The following is an 18908-nucleotide window of genomic DNA, read 5'->3' on the forward strand; positions in this document are numbered from 1 at the left end:
ATCTTTCACAAAAGGTCTGAGGCCACCGACTTGGGACAACTTTAGCTCCAACTGGAGTCCTTTTTATGCGTAAATTTTGTTCTTTCATGGTGGCTGCAGGTGTCTTATCTGCCACTCTGTTGTCAACCGGTCTCCAAAAGAGAGCCAAACTGTCAATAAAGCAGTTGCCTTTATCCATCCATTTAATCTTCCTACAATCCATTAAGCAGTATCCACATTCTATGACCCACTTGACAAAGATTTCCATGATTTATATGTCAACATATATCAAAGATTTCAACAAGGTAAAATTATTTTTCCCTTTATGCAAATATTTAGTAACACGTCACTGGTCCACACCAAGTAGGAAAATAATTCATGGTTTTGTGGTCCAATGTATACATTTCAGAGGTTGTTTTTTTTGTTTGAATGAACCAAGCTTAAGTTTGAAAATACCCCTTTTGACAAAGAAAAAAAATGGACATGAACAGAAGGTGCAGAGCTATTGATGGGGAAAGATTAAAAAGAGTCCATGGCAACCCTTGACAGAATCTCTGCTGCCTGCTTCACCCAGGCAGAAGGTAAACTATAATTTCCCTGCTCAGGCACCAGGTTGTCTCATGTCCCAACCTGCATTGTTCCATTTGCTTTGCTGAGCATGCACTCCAGCCAGTAACTGGCAAGTTAAAATTCCAATTGGCACAAATAATGTTGCAAGTAAACCACCCATCTGCAAAAAAAAGAGTTAAAATTAACTCCAAGGTGCTGCCTGGATTGAAGCTACATCAATAGCAAATTGGTTAGACCAAAAGGCCTGTTTCTGTACTGCAAATACAACGCAATATTCTTTTTAAAAAAAAAATCACTTCTCAGATCAAGTCCAAGGCATGGTGCAATGCCTCTTTTTGTCAGCTTAGATCTTGTATGTCACTCTTGTGGGGACCATGAATTGGATTCAATTTGAATTGGTGTTTCGAGCAAGCAAAGAAATGGATTTAAGGGCTTGCCCTGTCCACTCTGAGCACTTATTTTATAACGTTAAGAAAGGAATGGAAACTTAAATAGGCAATGTGGCACACAGCAATAACAGAATTAGAAGCAAAACAACTTCCATTTATACACTGTGCCTAACTTAGAAAAACATTCCAAAATGGATACTGAGGCAGAGAAGATTCTAGAGGTTGGTCAGTAAGTCAGTTTTAACGGACGTATTGAAGAGGAGATGTAAGGGAGGATTTCAGAGCTTAGGGCAACAACTGATGGCTTGTCCACTGTTGGTGGGCTAGAAGGGGAGCAAAAGGCACAAGAGTAAGACTCCTTGTGAAGGGGAATGCAGGGGAAGAACATGTTGTAGGACAGGGAAACTCGCAAAGGGAATGAGTGATAAGGGCCATGAAGGGATTTGATTGGGAGATACTGGAAATATATGAACAATGATCACCACATAAAGCCCCACTGATCCATCCAATATATCCCATACAATTGTGATACTTTGTGTCGCAATATATACATTCTGCACCCTACTCAAAACACCTGATCTCCTGGGATTGAACAAAACAACAGAGCTTGAAAATCCGGAGGGAGAAAACTGGGAAATTCTTTTCTAACCCATCTAGACAGACAAAACGTATCCAAGAAACCATTCCGGCCTGGAATTCCCTGCACTTACTTTCCATTTACTGATCAAACATTTCAAGCAGACCTTGTCAATCAGGAAGGGTCCAAGAAACAGACACAGGATGTATTCATAGCGCACGTGGCGGCACAGTGGTTAGCACTGCTGCCTCACAGCACCAGGGACCCAGGTTCAATTCCCAGCTTGAATCACTATGTGTGTGGACACTGCATATTTTCCCCGTGTCTGCGTGGTTTTCCTCCAGGTGCTCCAGTTTCTTCCCACAGTCCAAAAGACATGTTGGTTAGATTCATTAGCCGTGCCAAATTCTCCATCAGTGTACCCAAACACGCGCTGGAGTGTGGCGACTAGGGATTTTCACAGTAACTTCATTGCAAGATTAATGTAAGCCTATTTGTGACACTAATAAATGAACTTTAAACTTTTCTCAGGTAAAGTGGCACAAGAGTTTACCTGGTATGCAGATAACTAGTTATTGGCCAGAAGACTAATTTTTAAACAGGACATTGGAGGAGTGTCCAATTTTCTAAGATACCACACTATGGCTGAAGTCTGAACTCCAGTTGTTCACCATTCAACTTCTTGGCGCTGGACACATTGCATTTGATAAGAGTGACTGCTACATTTGGTTACAATAGTATGTCATTCTTAATCAACATTGTTCTTTGTTTAACTTTACATCTTCTTTATACACAGAAACTTAAGTGACTCAGGACATTGTGAATCAGCCTTCATAGACAACGCTTCATCCCTACAGCCACAGGAGGACGTTGTAAATCTTTCAATTCCCTTGAATGGAGGACTCGATGAGTGGGAGACCAGTGCACCATGGATGACACGCATTGCAGCATGGATTCGTTAAGGGGAAGTCATGTTTGACGAATTTATTGGATTTCTATGAAGACGTGAACAAAAGAACAAAAACAGCCCGGGAAACAGGCCCTTCAGCCCAACGAGCCCGTGCCGCCATCTCAAAACCACCTGTCCCCCTCTCCACCCAAGACCCCTGTCTAATGTTTTATGGCCATCCAGATTGAGGGAATCTGATTTAGGGACAATTTATTACTGCCAATCAGCCTAACAGCACATCTTTGGCGTGTGGGAGGAAACCAGAGCACCCGGAGAAAACCCACGCAAGCACGGGGAGAATGCGCAAACTCCCACAGACGTGACTAGCGCAGTAGACAGAGGGAAACCGGTGGATGTGGTGTTTTTAGATTTCCAAAAGGCGTTTGATAAGGTGCCTCATAAAAGGTTGCTTCAGAAGGTTAGGGTGCACAGAGTTGGGGGTAAGGTGTTAGCGTGGATAGAGGATTGGCTGTCTAATAGGAAGCAAAGAGTTGGTATCAATGGGTGCTATTCTAGTTGGTGGTTGGTGACTAGTGGAGTGCCGCAGGGATCGGTGCTGGGGCCTCAGCTATTTACCATTTATATAGATGATCTGGAGGAGGGGGCTGAGTGTAGGGTGATGAAATTTGCTGATGACACGAAGATGAGTGGAAACACAAATTGCGTGGAGGGTGTGGAAAGTCTGCAGAGAGATCTGGATAGGCTAAGTGAGTGGGCGAGGACCTGACAGATGGAGTATAATGTTAGCAAGTGTGAGGTTATCCACTTTGGCAGAAATAATAGTCGGAGGGATTATTATTTAAAAGGCGAATAGCTGCAGCATGCTATGGTGCAGAGGGACCTGGGGGTCCTTGTGCACGAGTCGCAAAAACCCAGTCTGCAGGCGCAGCAGGTGATCAAGGCGGCAAATGGGATGCTGGCCTTTATAGCAAGGGGGATAGAATATAAAAGCAGGGAGGTCTTGCTGCAACTGTACAGGGTACAGGTGAGGCCACAGCTGGAGTACTGTGTGCAGTTTTGGTCACTGCACTTGCAGAAGGATATATTGACCTTGGAGGGAGTGCAGAGGAGGTTCACTAGGCTGATACCGGAGATGAGGGGGTTGGACTATGAAGAGACACTAAATAGACTGGGTCTGTATTCATTGGAATTTAGAAGGATGAGGGGGGAATCTTATAGAGATGTATAAGATAATGAAGGGGATGGATAGGGTAGAGGTAGAGAGATTCTTCCTGCTTAGAAAGGATAACAGGACTAGAGGACACAGCCTCAAAATAAGGGGGGGCAGTTTAGATCAGAGTTGAGGAGGAACTTCTTCACTCAAAGGGTGGTGAATCTCTGGAATTCTCTGCCCGTTGAAGTGGTGGAGGCTGCCTCGCTGAATATATTTAAGTCACAGGTAGATAGGTTTCTGATAGACAAGGGAATTAAGGGTTATAGGGAGAAAGCGGGAAAGTGGAACTGATCCACTTCAGATCAGCCATGATCTTATTGAATGGCGGGGCAGGCTCGAAGGGCTAGATGGCCTACTCCTGCTCCTATTTCTTATGCTCTTGTGACGGTGGTCAGCAGCAAGGTGACATTCAAGACTATTATTTGTTCTTTTGGGAACGAGTGGAAGAGGATGATAACCAAGATGTCACTGATATTGATGATTTGTCGGAGGAGATCTGAACCTTGCTGTACTTCGAGGACAGTGTAGATGATGGTGATAATGGCCTAGATACATCTGCTGAGGGGGATAATGAGGCAAATCTGTCTATACTGCTAAAGACACTAATGACATTCAACAACAATCAAACTCATTTGCACAATGAGGAACTGAGACAAGAGGCTCGTACTATTGTCACTGTAACTGTCGTCAAACAAATCCCCGCTATTGTTTGAATCTGAAGTTAAATCTAGAGATTAAAACCAGAGATGTTTACCACAGATCCTATTGTCATAGGTGGACACAAAGGTGCATTTTGCCTCTGCATGTTTCTTTTCGCTGCTGATGCTGGTGACAGGACACATTGTGAGGGAGTTCAGGCACACCAAGGAGCAGACTAACACTGAAGAGAGTGTGATAGCTGAACCTCTACCTACAGAAAAAGGCGTTTCCATAGTATTAGCAGGACAATCATCATATTTTCTTCAGAATAGTCTTCATCCTCCTCTTCATCTGTCTGATTCTTTCATGAATGAGCATTACGTAATACTTCCTTTGTTGTAGCAGTCAAAGTTTACAGACCCCCCTTCAGCTATACAAATCTTCGCAGGAGCTGAACAGGCTTCATACTTTCATTTTCATTCAACAGTCCAACCTTTCTCCAGAGTAACAAGAAGAAGGGGAAAAAAATGAAAACCCTTTGCTAGCCACTTCATACAATGGACCGGAAGCAAAAATCTCTGTCTGTGGAGGTCGATACCTTCCAAAGAGAAGATTACGAAGAGATTACACATTCTCAAAGAGAGCATAGATCACAGTTGGAGATGAATGCCACTGCCATAAGACAGGGTGTGTGTGTGTGTGTGTGTGTGTGTGTGTGTGTGTGTGTGTGTGTGTGTGTGTGTGTGTGTGTGTGTGTGTGTGTGTGTGTGTGCACAGTAATAAAGTTCATGTTAATAGGTACAATGAAAAACTTGGAGGGGAGGTGTGGTACAAAGAGTTAAAAGCCATTATGCTAATAACTAGAACATTTCATTGATGATGTCAGGTCACATGCAATCGGAACCTGAGAGGAGGAGGATCTAATGGAGTCTTGCTAAAGTTCAACTCTGTAAATAGTCTATAAATGTTCGCTACTTTCTAACAACAGATAATAATACACCATCTAGAAGGACAAGGGTAGAAGGTACAAGAAAACACCACCACCTTCACATTCCCTTCTAAGTAATATATTTCATTGTAACTGGGTCAAAATTCTGAAACTCCCTTCCAACAGTGTGTACCTACACCACATGGACTGCAATAATTCAAGAAGTTTGCTCACCACCACCTTCTCAAGGGCAATTAGGGATGAACAGTAAATGGTGGCCTTGCCAGCAATGTCTAACTCAGTGAATTAATATATAATTGCCCTTTGCAAAAATAATCAGCACACTACCCACAATTTTCAAATATGTACTTGCATCAAGAAACCTTGCAAACTTTTCTGCAAGTATTCTTGTACTTAAAATGAACCAATAAAATTATTTTTAAAACAAAATAATTCTTTTGTTCAATGACTTCAATTGCACCATTTACCATTCCTGCATTTCTTTTCCATTTGCATGCTATCACATTACAACTATTTGACTCAACACAGTGGTCTGCGGATGCAAACAAGACAGTTTGATGAGCCTGAATCTAGACAAGCCCCCTATCAACATACAGATGCAACGTTAACCTGCAGAAACAAATCACATGGAGAGATGGTGAAACCTTTACAAAACAATAACTGGGACAGTAACTGCCCAGCAGGAAAACACATCACCCAAACATGGGACTGATAGATCAGTAAAGCCTGAGATCCCAGCTGAGATATTCAGGTCCTGTCATTGTGTGCCAGCCCAGCCAAAATCCACTGACTTTCAATCTGTTGATGCAATTCTAGTGGTATCAAGTGGCTATGACCTAGGCAAATAGAAAACAATATTAACTAGGATTCCCACACCAAGTTGTAATTTTCCATCTATATAATCCGCTATAATAAAAATTATCCCAAGATAATCACAGGAGTATTATTAGACAGCACGTTGACATCACATTAATTCTGCTGGAAATTCATCAGACCTTGTCCACCAGGGCTGAATAGGATGGCCAAACCCAACTGTTTTAGCTCACACTTGTCAATCGACTATTGGTTCCCATGGAATTATAGCCAATGCTTTGATGTAAAAAATGAACTGGAGCAATGCCAGCACAGAGTGATCCATTTCTAACTGCTGAGAAACTGCCCTTCAACTCCTTGAGCTTCAATATTAGTTCAGGCACAAAGTGGGTGGTACAGTCACTTATTCCATATCCCACCCCAATTTTACTCGCTATTTCTAGAGATTTAACTGGCTGGTGATACGTGCTCCTAATTTTGTCAGTGGATCAGTTAACACCAATACGTCTACTGCTCCACAAGAGCTAAGGGAACTGCAAGTTTCATTGTCATGGCATCCTTCCAAACTCCTGGGAAAGATTAGACTGGATTGCGCAAAGTTCAATGTCATATTGTATACAAGTTAGCAAAACTTTAACGACAGGGTCTTGAAACTTGAAGACAGCAGAAATTCTACACACTAGTTCATTTTCCCAAAGAAACGAGTGTGACTAATCAAATACATATTGAAATAGAGATCATCTCTAAACATCTATAGATGTATGTCAGTTGACATGGACCCTGCTCCTAAATACCCAAGTAATTTGCCATGCACATCTCCTAATGTTGATTCAGCTGAATTCCCGGGATTTCACATGTCTCTTTAAAAGCTGCAACACATCAATTATCGAGTCTATAGCCTACACAAGGACAGCTGTTAAGTTAGAGGTTTGCGATTTGGCCGGGTGGGGGGTGGGGGTAAGTAGGTGGGAAGACCTATACGTTTCACCCAGTCCATTTTAACTTGCTACTGGCCTGATTGCTGCCACCACTGTGGCAACTGAATGTTTTCCTGTGGTATACCTTTCAAACTATCCCATTGTGTCCCAACTTGTTGCCATTATATGCAATCATACATGATTATGTTTTGCAAATGGGATTCACAGCAGACTTAAGTTTAAATACATCATTTAATACTTCTAAACCATGTAAATCGGAAAACACCATTCCAATAACTTGTATGAAAAAAATTATTTCCCTTATTTTGCTTGGTTCAATTTTCTACAGATCTTAAAGATAACTGAAGCAAACAGGAGATACCATGAACCAATTTATTTATTTGTGAATTAATGATGTGTGTTACTCCATGTCAGCTTTCCTATTCAAAAACAACGTCTCACCATGGTAGTCACTTGTTGAAAAGACAATCATGAAGAGAGTTTGGGTTGACTAGGTTGATTCCTGGGATGAAAGGTTGCCTATGAGGAGAGATCGAACACAACTGACTCATACTCTCTGGTGTTTAGAAAAATGATAATTAGAAAAATTGTTTAAATTTTCAATGTTTAAAGTTTATTTATTAGTGTCACTAGTAGGCTTGCATTAATACTGCAATGAGGTTATTGTGAGAATCCCTTAGTCCCCACATTCTGGCACCTGTTCAGGTACATTGTGGTAGAATTCAGCATGGCCAATGCACCTAACCAGCATGTCTTTCAGACTTTGGGAGGAAACCAGAGCATGTGGAGGAAACCCATGCAGACACGGGGAGAATGTACAGTCTCCGCACAGACAGTGACCCAAGCTGAGAATCGAACCCAGGTCCCCTGCGCTGTGAGGCAGCAGTGCTAACCACTGTGCCAACATGCCACCCTGTGTAAAGATTCTAAGGGAACTTATCAAGGTAGATGTTGAAAGGTTGTTGCCAATGGCTAAGAGTCTAGAACTAAGCAGCATAGTCTCTGGATGAGAGATCAGTTAATTAGGAATTGAGTAGGCAAGGTATTCACTCAGAGATGGTTGTGAACCTTTGGGATTCATTAGCCCAAAGGACTGAGGATGTTCAGTTATTGAATATATTCAAGGTTGAGAGCGGTAGATTGAGAGTCTGGAAAGTTAGCAAAAGATGTGAGGATTGCCTGGGAAAGTGGAGTTGAGATTGAAGGTCAACCATGGTGCAAACGTCTGCCCCCATTTCTCATCTTCTCATGAACACTGTCTTTCCAATTGGGCTCATAATTCTATATAAGAAAAAAAATTGATTTAATTCTTGGTTGGAAGCATTGATTGCGTATCAGGACATTCTTCTTCTATTATCCACAGACAGATTCTATATAGTGCTGCTTATGCTTGAGAATGGCTGGTGAGAGTCTCAGCACAGCACATTTTTAACTATATACCTTATTGCTATGCAGGCATGCCAGTATCTCGTGCCCCACCCTCGTGGCCCTGTTTGGTGCATCAGGCTATTCATCTAGGCCACTTAGAAGGCAAATAAGAGTCAACCATGATGATGTGAGACATCTCAGCCAGACTCAGTTAGCACAACAGTTTACCTTCCCTGAAAAGGCATTAGTGAAATTGTTTTTTCATAACTTCAGTTTAATTTTATTTAAATTCAGTTAATAGTCAAACTGTAATAGTGAGTTTTGAACTCACTTTCTGCGACATTAGCTCAGCCTCTGAATTCTGAGTGCAGTAGCATAGTCTACGCACCACTGTACTTCCTGTGTCTCAATTCGGACATCCCAACCTGGCCATCCAGCTCACTGAACTGAAAACAGTCTGACTGTCCGCAGCTTTGGCAGTGCTCTCTCAGGCATGGCAGAGTGTGGGAAAATAGTGTAGCAAATTCTGCAAAGTGTCTCATTTTTGATATTGTGGACGAATGCTACTTTTTGAAATTCAAGAGATACAATACATACAAGTGTTTGCAATCTAAACCATAATGATGTTCATGAACATAAAATACTGTTAAGCTCTGAAGGATATGGCTCGGTGGCACAGTGGCTAGCACTGCTGCCTCACAGTGCCAGGGACTCAGGTTTGATTCCAGCCTCCAGGTCCTGTCTGTGTGGAGTCTGTATGCTTCTCCTCCTCCTCTCTTTCTCTGTCTTCCCCCCACCTCCCCCACATGTTTGTGTGGGTTTCCTCTAGGTGCTCCAGTTTCTTCCCACAGTCCAAAGGTTAGGTTGACTGGCCATGCTAGATTGCACCTTACTGTCAGGGGGATTAGCGGGGTAAATGCGTGGAGGTTATGGGGATAGGGCTTGAGTGGGATCATTGTCGATACAGGTTCGATGGGTTGAATGGCCTCCTTCTGCACTGTAAGGATTCTATGATACAAAATTTTAAAGTGGTACATTGAAGAAAATAACCACAATAGGAAGCCAATGTAAAAGACTTCTGACCCTTCTGGTTGAGCGGCAAGTGGCTTCCTTGTACACAGATGGTGTTCTAGTTTATAAATCAAAAGACTGGTTTAGCCTTCAGGCCAAGAGTGTAACTGCACCTCCAGTATATTCCGTAAACCAGGTGGGGACAATCCGGTTCTGAAAAATACAAATCACCTCTCCCCAGTGCCCAAGTTGCTCTACCTATGGGCCACCAAAATCTGCAACAGACATTTTGATGTTTGAACGATACTGACCCCCATGCAAATCAAAGCCTGATTGCCCAAAGTCCTTCGAAACATGGGACTTAAAACTCACATAGCGAATCTGTTCTCTATGCAGAAGATTGCTCTCTCCAATGGGGTCCTCCATTTATAGATTGGCATGGTTGGTTTTGTCAATTTTTGAGCTTGTGTTAGGGAGTTAGCCAGTTGCGTACAGGTAAGTGATTTGTAGCTCAAGCAGAAAGGTCAGAATTCTCTCTACATTGAAGGAAATAGCCACATTAGGGAGGCATTGTACCACTTTAAGTTTTTGTATCCTTCAAAATTGTATATTCATAAACATCACGATGGTTTATATTGCAAACGCTTGTATCTATGGTATCGCTTAAATTTGAAAAAGTAACATTACTGCACAATATCAAAAACGAGACATTTACCAGAGTTTGTTATACTATTTTCCCACACTCTGCCATGCCCAAGAGGAAGCATTGCAGGACTTTCTCCTCAGCTGCATTTAAAAATCTAAAGTCTTTGATCCTGCTCCAGTTGCACCTCCAGCTCAGTGATTAAGTACAATTGTTTATTTGGCAACTTACTCAATGCCATTAATTCTTTTCCAAGCCCCCTGCCAGTTTCTTCCAATTTCATTCAACCGCTGGGCCCCTGCTTCTCATGTCTTCCTCCTTTCCTGACAGTTGGAAAATTCTCCAGTGCTCTCCAAAAACTGTAGACAATCCTCACCCAGCAGAAGTCTCTGTTCATGTTGACCGAGTACACTCAGATTTCCCATCCACATGTTTAATCAGTGTGGCGGGGGTATCTTTACACTGTATCTCACAGAAAGCAAATGGGCCACATCTTGCCAATCGAAAAAGGTTACTAGATTTTTACAGCACAGAAAGAGACCATTTGGGCCATAATGCCTGTATTGGACTTTCAACTAGTAATTTTTTAATATTGTTTATTAATATTTAAGATTCAAAAATTGTCAAGTGCTTAATCCCCAGGAAATGGTTTAAAATCCTTCAAAAAATTTTTTTTCTGCCAAACTTGAAAAATAACCCAAAAAAAATCAATTTATTTTATCCACGCGTCTGAAGTAAAGGGTTTAAACTTTGTGTTCAAACATGAAGAGGATTGTTGGAGAGACTCGTAACTAAATTACAACATTTGGAAAATCAAAATGAGTAATCTTTTACATCAAAATGTTTTAACCTTCCTGTACTGAAAGTCAAAGTTACATCTTATTGTAGTCTCAAAGGCTCAAGATTTCAAACACTTTTGCAGGTTTCAAATTCAGGTCTTGTTGGTAAATGTTCACCCACGGTCAAAAGAGTACATGTATTCAAATCCATAACTCATCATTTGTAATGTAGTTCCAAACCCAAAGTCAACAACTAACTATATAAATAATCCCTATTTGCTCAGTTTAATCTGTCGGTTGATTACAACTTGAAAGACCTTTCAAATACAAAGTGGTCTTATGATCTTTCTCTGAAGAGAAAATTAACTTGCATCCAAACTACCTGTAGAACCACTGGCGATAACTAATGTCTTTAGCCTAAAAATTATTTTTCTTGTGCCAAGGCACAGAATGGGACAAAGGATCAAACACCTAATAATCTAAGGAGTTTCAGACTATTATAACATTCAGTTAGGGCTCTATAAATAAGCCAGTTATTTCTTTACAGTTATCATAGGCAGTCTTGCCTCCATGCATGATGGGGATTTCTAAAGATGTTGGGTAAAACACATTTAAAAGTAGGGTACAGGGGCCAAACAGCCTATTTCATATGTACTCCCAATGATTCAGCCAGTGAGTGTCAAAGCGACATTGTCTGAGAAGGTCTCAGGTTGCTAGTCTGTGTTCCAATGACTAGCTTTTCTTTAATTTCAAAAATATGCTTTATTCATAAAAATCTCAATTAAAGTATTGCAAATCTACATGTCTAAAAATTGCAAACAGTGCAGAACAAAAACATCTTTACAGTAGTATACAAATTACAGTCATTACATTTCAAAACTTAAAACTATATACATGTCTCAAAATGTACTGTGTGCCGTTATTTGTCAGACTGGTACACAGTTATGCAGGCCGAGGGTATTCTGCAATTCCTGGGCCCTTGGTCTGCCTCCGTTAAAAGACCTTATAGTGTGGCCTTTCCCCATTGTGCTCTTGCAGTGGCTGCCCCAAGCCTCAGCATGTCCCCCAGCACGCAGTCCTGGACCCCGGAACGCACCAGTCCTCAACACTCAGTCGAGGACAGCCCCCTCAACTGGAAGATCAGCAAGCCCCACGCGGACCAAAGCGCGCCCCCCACCAAGTTGATGACATGTGTTTTGTTACATGTGTTGATGTTCTTCTCTTTTACTCCACAGGTGCGTCAGTCCACCTTGTTGTCTAACGAGGGGCATGCACACGTTGGGTCGTGCGTGGGCTGCTCTTGGATGTTTTGAGAGTGGCCTAGTACTTTGCGTCGTTTGTGCGTGCTTAAAACTGGACCAGCAGATGGGCACCACAACAGCTCAGTGACTACCACTGTTAGCTGTGCAGATACATGGATTTGGGCCAGTGTCTGTAGGAGTTTGCGAGTTCTCCCTATGGTTGCGTGGGTTTCCTCCGGGTGCTCCGGTTTCCTCCAACACCCCAAAGACGTGCTCTTAGGCTCATTGGTATAACCAATTGTCCCTAAATTATTCTCCCCTTAATCTGGTTTCCAATGGGGGTATCATAAGTATAGACATGGGTCAAGGGTGGAGGAGGAAAAACACATTGTTAAGATGGCGGCACGGGCTCGTTGGGCCAAAGGGCCTGTTTCCCGTGCTGTGTTGTTCTTTGACCCTCCAGCAGCAGCCATTCCAATGAGTAGCTGAACCTAGCTAGTGGCAGGGTGGGGACAGACTAGCTTTAATGCTGTGCAGTCAGGAAGCAGAATGCTGGCCAGGGTTTCCACTGCTAATCACTATTAATTTTTTTTTAAATATACTTTATTCCAATTCAATCCAATCAAATCAAATCCAATTCAGAGTGCCAACAAGTTGAGACATTCCCGATCCAAGCTGACAAGACAGGGCTCTTACCTCCTGTCTTGGGCTTGATCTACATGATCCAAGCTGATTGGAATAGGTGTAATTCCTCCTCCAAGGCGTGATCTCATTTGCATCTTAGCCAAAAGGCCAAGATGTCACTTTTAATTACTTCAAATGAAGCCAAAATGTAACCTAATAACTTCAACCAAGTACAGCATGTCGATACTGCACTTGATCTTAGCCTCCACTGCTAATCACTATTACACAATTCCTGCTGACTGTGCACACGTGTGAACGCAGGGTGCAGTCAGAATCAGACTTGCCTAGAACAATTCCAAAAGACACAGTTGACTAAGTATCACCCTCACTGTGTCAGCTCATCAATACTGAAGGTAAAAAAAAGAGTACACACATTTCTTTTCAAAGCAAAGTATCTTTTAAAAAGTGAAGCATTCCCACCTACCGGAGGTTGCACATGGGTAAGAAGTTTTCCCTAAGCCATTATTATTCAGTGCTCCATTTTGGTATATGAGGTGCAGTTTGTTGTGCTCATCTTCATATTGACCTCCATCTGGTTTCAGGAGAGGTTCCAGAAAATATTGTCCATCACGTGTATGAAAAGTGCCCATCTGTCACAGGTAATAAGAACAAGGATTTAGCACCAAAAGTGCTGTTCATTCAGAATGGTGAGCAACTCTGTTTAAACTACAAAGAGACAAAAGCATTTTTCTACACGACAATGGGTGCTGGAAAAGTAACATATTATACAAAACATTTTACCGCAATGGGATTGTGTCTGATGGGAAATCAAATCATTGAAGGCCCTTTCAGATAACCTTAGAAAAGCTGCACTCCTGGACCACTAGCCGAGGAGTGCGAGTCAGAAAATGGACATGATGTTGGGCAGTGAGCCCGGGTAACAGCTCAAGTACTTCAGGTGCCCACCCTTGTTTTGATAATTTCCTCATCTGACCATAACGGCAAAAGAGAATACATTCCACTACTTCAAACTCCCACCATCCCAGCTAAAACTCAACTCCAATCACTGATGAAGATAAAAATGCATCAAGTTCTTCGTAGGACACATACACACACGAGTCTGTGGAGGTTTTGAGCTATTGATTATTTATATTGGTGATGATATCGAGTTTAAAACGTTCAAATAAACACTCAAAATTAATACTTTAATCTTACTATTTGTTGCATCCCACCTACTAACAAATATCTTAATAATATAAATCTCAGCCTGGTAAAGGTACACGGAAAATCTGTTACAGATAACAACTGTTAAAGCATTGGGATAGCGAGAGAGTTTACAGTTCACCATCAATGTCGGATTCCTTTTCATTCCGACTTTTAATATGCAAATGTGGATCAAGTAAAAAGTAAACGAAACAACAATCTGTGCTTAAAGCAAACCATTGTGGAAGATTTCCTCATTTCCTGTTGGTAGTAAAATTGTAAGTAAAAATAAAAAAAAATGTTATTGCCACAGATAGAAATCATCCCACACTGGCTGAAAGAGGTCTCTTTATGAAGGGAACTGCCACATTGAAAAATTCCAGGGCTCTTTCTACTGATTTCTTAAAATAATCTTTATCAGAAAATGAACCATAAATAACATGCAACAAGGCAATATGTATTCTGAGATATGATGACAAACACCCCACTCATGTGACGTACATGAAATCTTTATAATTATGACACTTAGTCACACGAGACAGTGTTGTGTTGCTTTTGGTTTTCAATCAAAGATTTACGGAATATAGTTGGCTGTGAAAGAGGGGAACATGGTGTTTATGTTGCAGATGCTTAACATGCATTTTTGTCATGCAACCAGGGGTGAAGACATACTACAAGAAGCCTCCAATTGCAACAAGAAAATATGCAAATATACTTGCAAGACTATGGGGAAAAGACAGGGGCTTTTGATTTTTCAGAGAGCTGGCACAGACACAATGCTGGATGGCTTCCTCCTGTGCCGGAATCATTTTATGATCTTGAACTCATGTTTATCATTCTACAATAATTACCAGAAAATGTCTTTCTCCAGGTTTTATTCTATATTAGATTTTCAGTTCAAGAAGAATTTAGAAATCTATGCATAATTTCACGTATGATCCTTGCATTGGAAGCCATCTCAAGAAGGCTCACTTGGTTAAATCTTGAGATGAAAGGGTTGACGTATAAGGAAAGTTTGAGCAGATGTGGTCTAAGCTCATTGGAGTTTGGAAGAACGAGAGGTGATCTTATTGAAACATGGAAGATTTTAAAAGACCAGATGCTGAGGGGATGTTTCCTCTCATGAGGGAATCTAGAACTAGGGGACAAGGTTTCAAAATAAGAGGTCTCCCAGTTAAGACTGGTACAATGAAGAATTTTTTCTCTCAGAGAGTCATCAGTCTTTGGAATTCTTTTCAGAGAATGGTGGAGACCAGGTCTTCAAATACATTTGAGGCTGAATTAGACAGAATTTTGGGGTGGGATTTTATAGCCTTGACCCAAAACTTGAAAATTCCACCCAAGGTCAACAGAAATTTTCATTGTCCGCCCCTCGCCGACTCCAATACCTTGGCGGGCAGGGTGGTAGAATTCTGACATTATTCTGTAAGGGAGTTGGGGTTGGGGGGAGTGGTTGGTGGTGGTGGTGTGGGTGCACTGAGGTAGGAAATTGGAGGTGAGGCCACCATCAGATCGGCCAAAATCTCATTGAATGGCAGAGCAGGCACGACACCCTGCATTTCATATTGGAGGACAAAACATCAGGCTGGGCACAAACACATACAATGAGGGGGAAAAATTGCAAGTTTTATTCTTACCACATTGATTAATCCTAACATTCTCTTAATGAAGGGCATTGTCGCACAAGCTCCAGGAAAAGTGAAAACGAATTCACCAGCATTTAGAATCCGTAACCTCAGCCTTTCAGTTACAGCTGGGACAGTGCTTTATGCTGAAGAATTCTTCAAGGAGACTTCAAAGGTAAGCTAGTGATGATGTCATCAGCACCCCCCCCCCCCCCACACCCCCAAAGCCCATCATCAGAGGTTCACAATATTTTGGTTCCACTCCCACTATCCCCCAGGTGTCTGGGTACGTGGTCATCATAGTCATACCCATATTGTCAGTCCAGAGTTAAAAAGGCACTGCTACAGTCACTCCAATTATACTGCAGGTTTTCAAACAAACCAGGACATGGCATTCTTTTGTGTCCAGTGTTAAGTTGGATATTGTTCTGCTTTCTCCCTCATTGCTTTTGTCAAACTGGCAAGAAACAACATGAAGATTAAATTGCTGAGTCCTGCCTTTGTCTAACTTAAAGCCAACCAAAACAAATCAAGATCAATGCCAAACAGCCTAAAATTCTAAAAAGGTAGCATTTAAACAGATTAAAGTGTATTTCAGTTAGAAAGAAATGTATTTGCTCAGGGATTACCGGTATATTCCAAGTGCACACTCTCAGAGACTCCTCAAATGTAATGCAGCACGAGGTAAAGAAAACTCTTTGAAAAGCCGCACTGGTCAGATATCAGTTAAAATGTATCAGAGGCTCAGATAACATTAGAAGAAACTATTTTTCGAGCCTAAAATAGGATACTGACAAATATTACTCTTTCAATCCCTAACATCCCCACCTCCCCCTCAGTAAAACCATATGAACCACACAAAAGTTAGAAGATTTGAGATTCAGCCCCCTCCAAAAAAAAATCCCTTTTCCTATTTGCAATTCACTTTGCAGTAAATCATAAGCATCCCATGTCATTGGAGGCATGACACTGTTAGTTTTATGCCACTATGTGGTATAAGTACATATTAAAACCACCAAGGGGCTTCATACACCCATACTTCTTCCTGACTTTGTCATTTTGATACACACCAGGAGTTTATTTCCTTTGCAACTTTGGCTGTTTGCCCTAACAGTGCAATGTAGTCAATTGGAAAGGCAGCTACTGGCACTACTGGGGGGGGTCACCAGTGACCAGAAACTGAACGGGACAAGCCACATCAATACTGTGCTTAGAACAGCAGGTCACAGGCTAAGAATCCTATGGCAAGTAACTCACTTCCTGACTCCCCCTAGCTTGTCTGCAATCTACAAGGAACATGTCAGATGTGTAGTGAAATACTTTCCACTTGCCTGGTGCAGCTCCAACAACAGAAGACGTTTGACACCATCCAGGATATAACAGCCTAATTGTTTGTGGAAGGCTGCCATTCATACCCTCTAACACCAACGAACAAAAGCAGCAGTGTGTAGCACCTACAAAAGACACTGCAAGAACTCAAAGTTCCTTAGGCAGCACCTTCCAAATCCATGACCACTACCATCTAGAAGGACAAGATCAGCAGACACACGAGAATACCACCACTTGCAAGCTCCCCTCTGAGTCACTCGCCATCCTAACTTGGAAAAATATATTGCTATTCCTTCACTATTGCTGGGTCAAAATCCTGGAACTTGTTCCCTAACAACACCGTGGATGTACCTACACCAAAAACTGATAGCCAAGTTCTGCACACATGAGGACTGCCTCAACTGGGATCTTGGGTTCATGTCACACTACCTGTAACCCCCACGACTTGCCTGGGCTTACAAAATCTTGTTAAGCGCCTTGGCTGAAGACAATACACATCTCTTTAACCTGTGCTTAACCCTCTCTCCACTCACATTGTCTGTACCTTTAAGACTTGATTACCTGTAAAGACTCGCATTCCAACCATTATCTTGTAAATTGAGTTTGTATCTATATATGTTTTGTTTGTGAACAGGACTCCCACTCACTTGATGAAAGGGAAGTGCTCCGAAAGCTTGTGGCTTGTGCTACCAAATCAACCTGTTAGACTTTAACCTGATGTTGTGAGACTTCTTGATGGGTTTATCGACATCAGAGGGTCCATAATGGTTCAAGAAGGCAGCTCACCAACACCTCGTCAAGGGCAAAAAAGGATGGACAATAAATGATGACCTAGCCAGTGATGTCTATATTCCATGAATGATTTTTTTTTGAATGGCTTCAAAGTCAAAGCAGAAACACAAGGGAATCTAGAACTTAACCACATTTAGTCAGAATCTAAATTTACACGGAAATTATTTTCAGAAAGGACAGGGATAAATATTTTATTTACCATATTCATAACAATTCTCTTGACCTCGTATCCCATGGCCTCAATCACTGACCAGGCCACCACTGACCTTGTCTAACTTCCCTTCGCAGGCATTCTCCCCTTCCAACCGCACTTCATTCTGCATCCTTTATAGGAAAAGGCTCTATCTCAAATTATTTACAGATACACATTCAAAGCTGTATCTACCTCACCTTCAGCCTTCGCTCAGTACCGTGGTTGTTAGCTCAACCACCTCCTAACCCCCAATTTTGATACCTTTGGCCTCAGCAAAGTCCCCTTTCCTCAAGCCCAAGGGATTCAGACTGGGGCATTTTTAAAATATTTGTTCATGAGATGCAAGCCTCATTAGCTTGGCCAGCATTTATTGTCCATCCCTAATTGCCCTCGAGAAGATAGTGGTGGGTTGCTTCTTGAACCGTTGCAATCCAAGAAATTCCTTCCCGTTTCTGTGGCTTTCTAGGATACCTCATGCTACTTACAGTGCAGATTGCATCAGTGTTTACAGTACATTAAAGATGATCTGATACGTAGAGCCAGAGACATTCTAGCATCTCAGTGTACAATGGGCGGGGTGAGGCCCAAAGCCATAGCTTTGCTCATGTTGAAACAACCACACCAAACTGCAGTGTATCTGTCAGTATGTACTCCCAGACCTTGGAATGTGCCAGTCTGTGACACTTGGTCACTGGCATCTTCTAGCACTGGAAAACCAACAACCAAAAAGAGTGTCTTTTACAAGTTAGTGGCCTCCAGCAGCAGCTGAGATTTGTCTTGGGGAGCATCTCTATGAACAGTTCTTAAACACAGAATCCTGCATTATGGCGCTGCTTAAGCTGAAGCTCTATAAAAATCATGCTTCTCGTTTAGACCTTGTTTTGCAAATTTCTTAAGCAGAATCATAGAACCCTACGGTACAGAAGGATGCCATTCGGCCCATCGGGTCAGCACTGACCACAATCCCACCCAGCGCCTATCCCCATAACCCCATGCATTTACCCTAGCTAGCCCCCCTGACACTAAGGGGCAATTTAGCATTGCCAATCCACCTAACTCGCACATGTTTGGACTGTGGGAGGAATCCGGAGCATCAGGAGGAAACCCATGCAGACATGGGGAT

At 42.0% G+C, this 18908-nt stretch overlaps 1 protein-coding gene across 1 annotated transcript in view; it reads right to left on the minus strand.

Annotated features, from left to right (window-relative positions):
- The window catches only part of LOC145344494 (A disintegrin and metalloproteinase with thrombospondin motifs 20), a 388246-nt gene that overhangs the window by 352922 nt on the left and 16416 nt on the right, over positions 1–18908 (minus strand). Inside the window, exon 3 of the mRNA XM_080191669.1 lies at positions 13128–13293. Within this exon, the coding sequence (XP_080047795.1) occupies positions 13128–13293 (166 nt within the window). The remainder of the gene's footprint in view (positions 1–13127; positions 13294–18908) is intronic.

Source organism: Carcharhinus amblyrhynchos, chromosome 6, assembly GCF_965287045.1.
Source record: "Carcharhinus amblyrhynchos chromosome 6, sCarAmb.v2.hapA, whole genome shotgun sequence".
Lineage (NCBI taxonomy): Eukaryota > Metazoa > Chordata > Chondrichthyes > Carcharhiniformes > Carcharhinidae > Carcharhinus > Carcharhinus amblyrhynchos.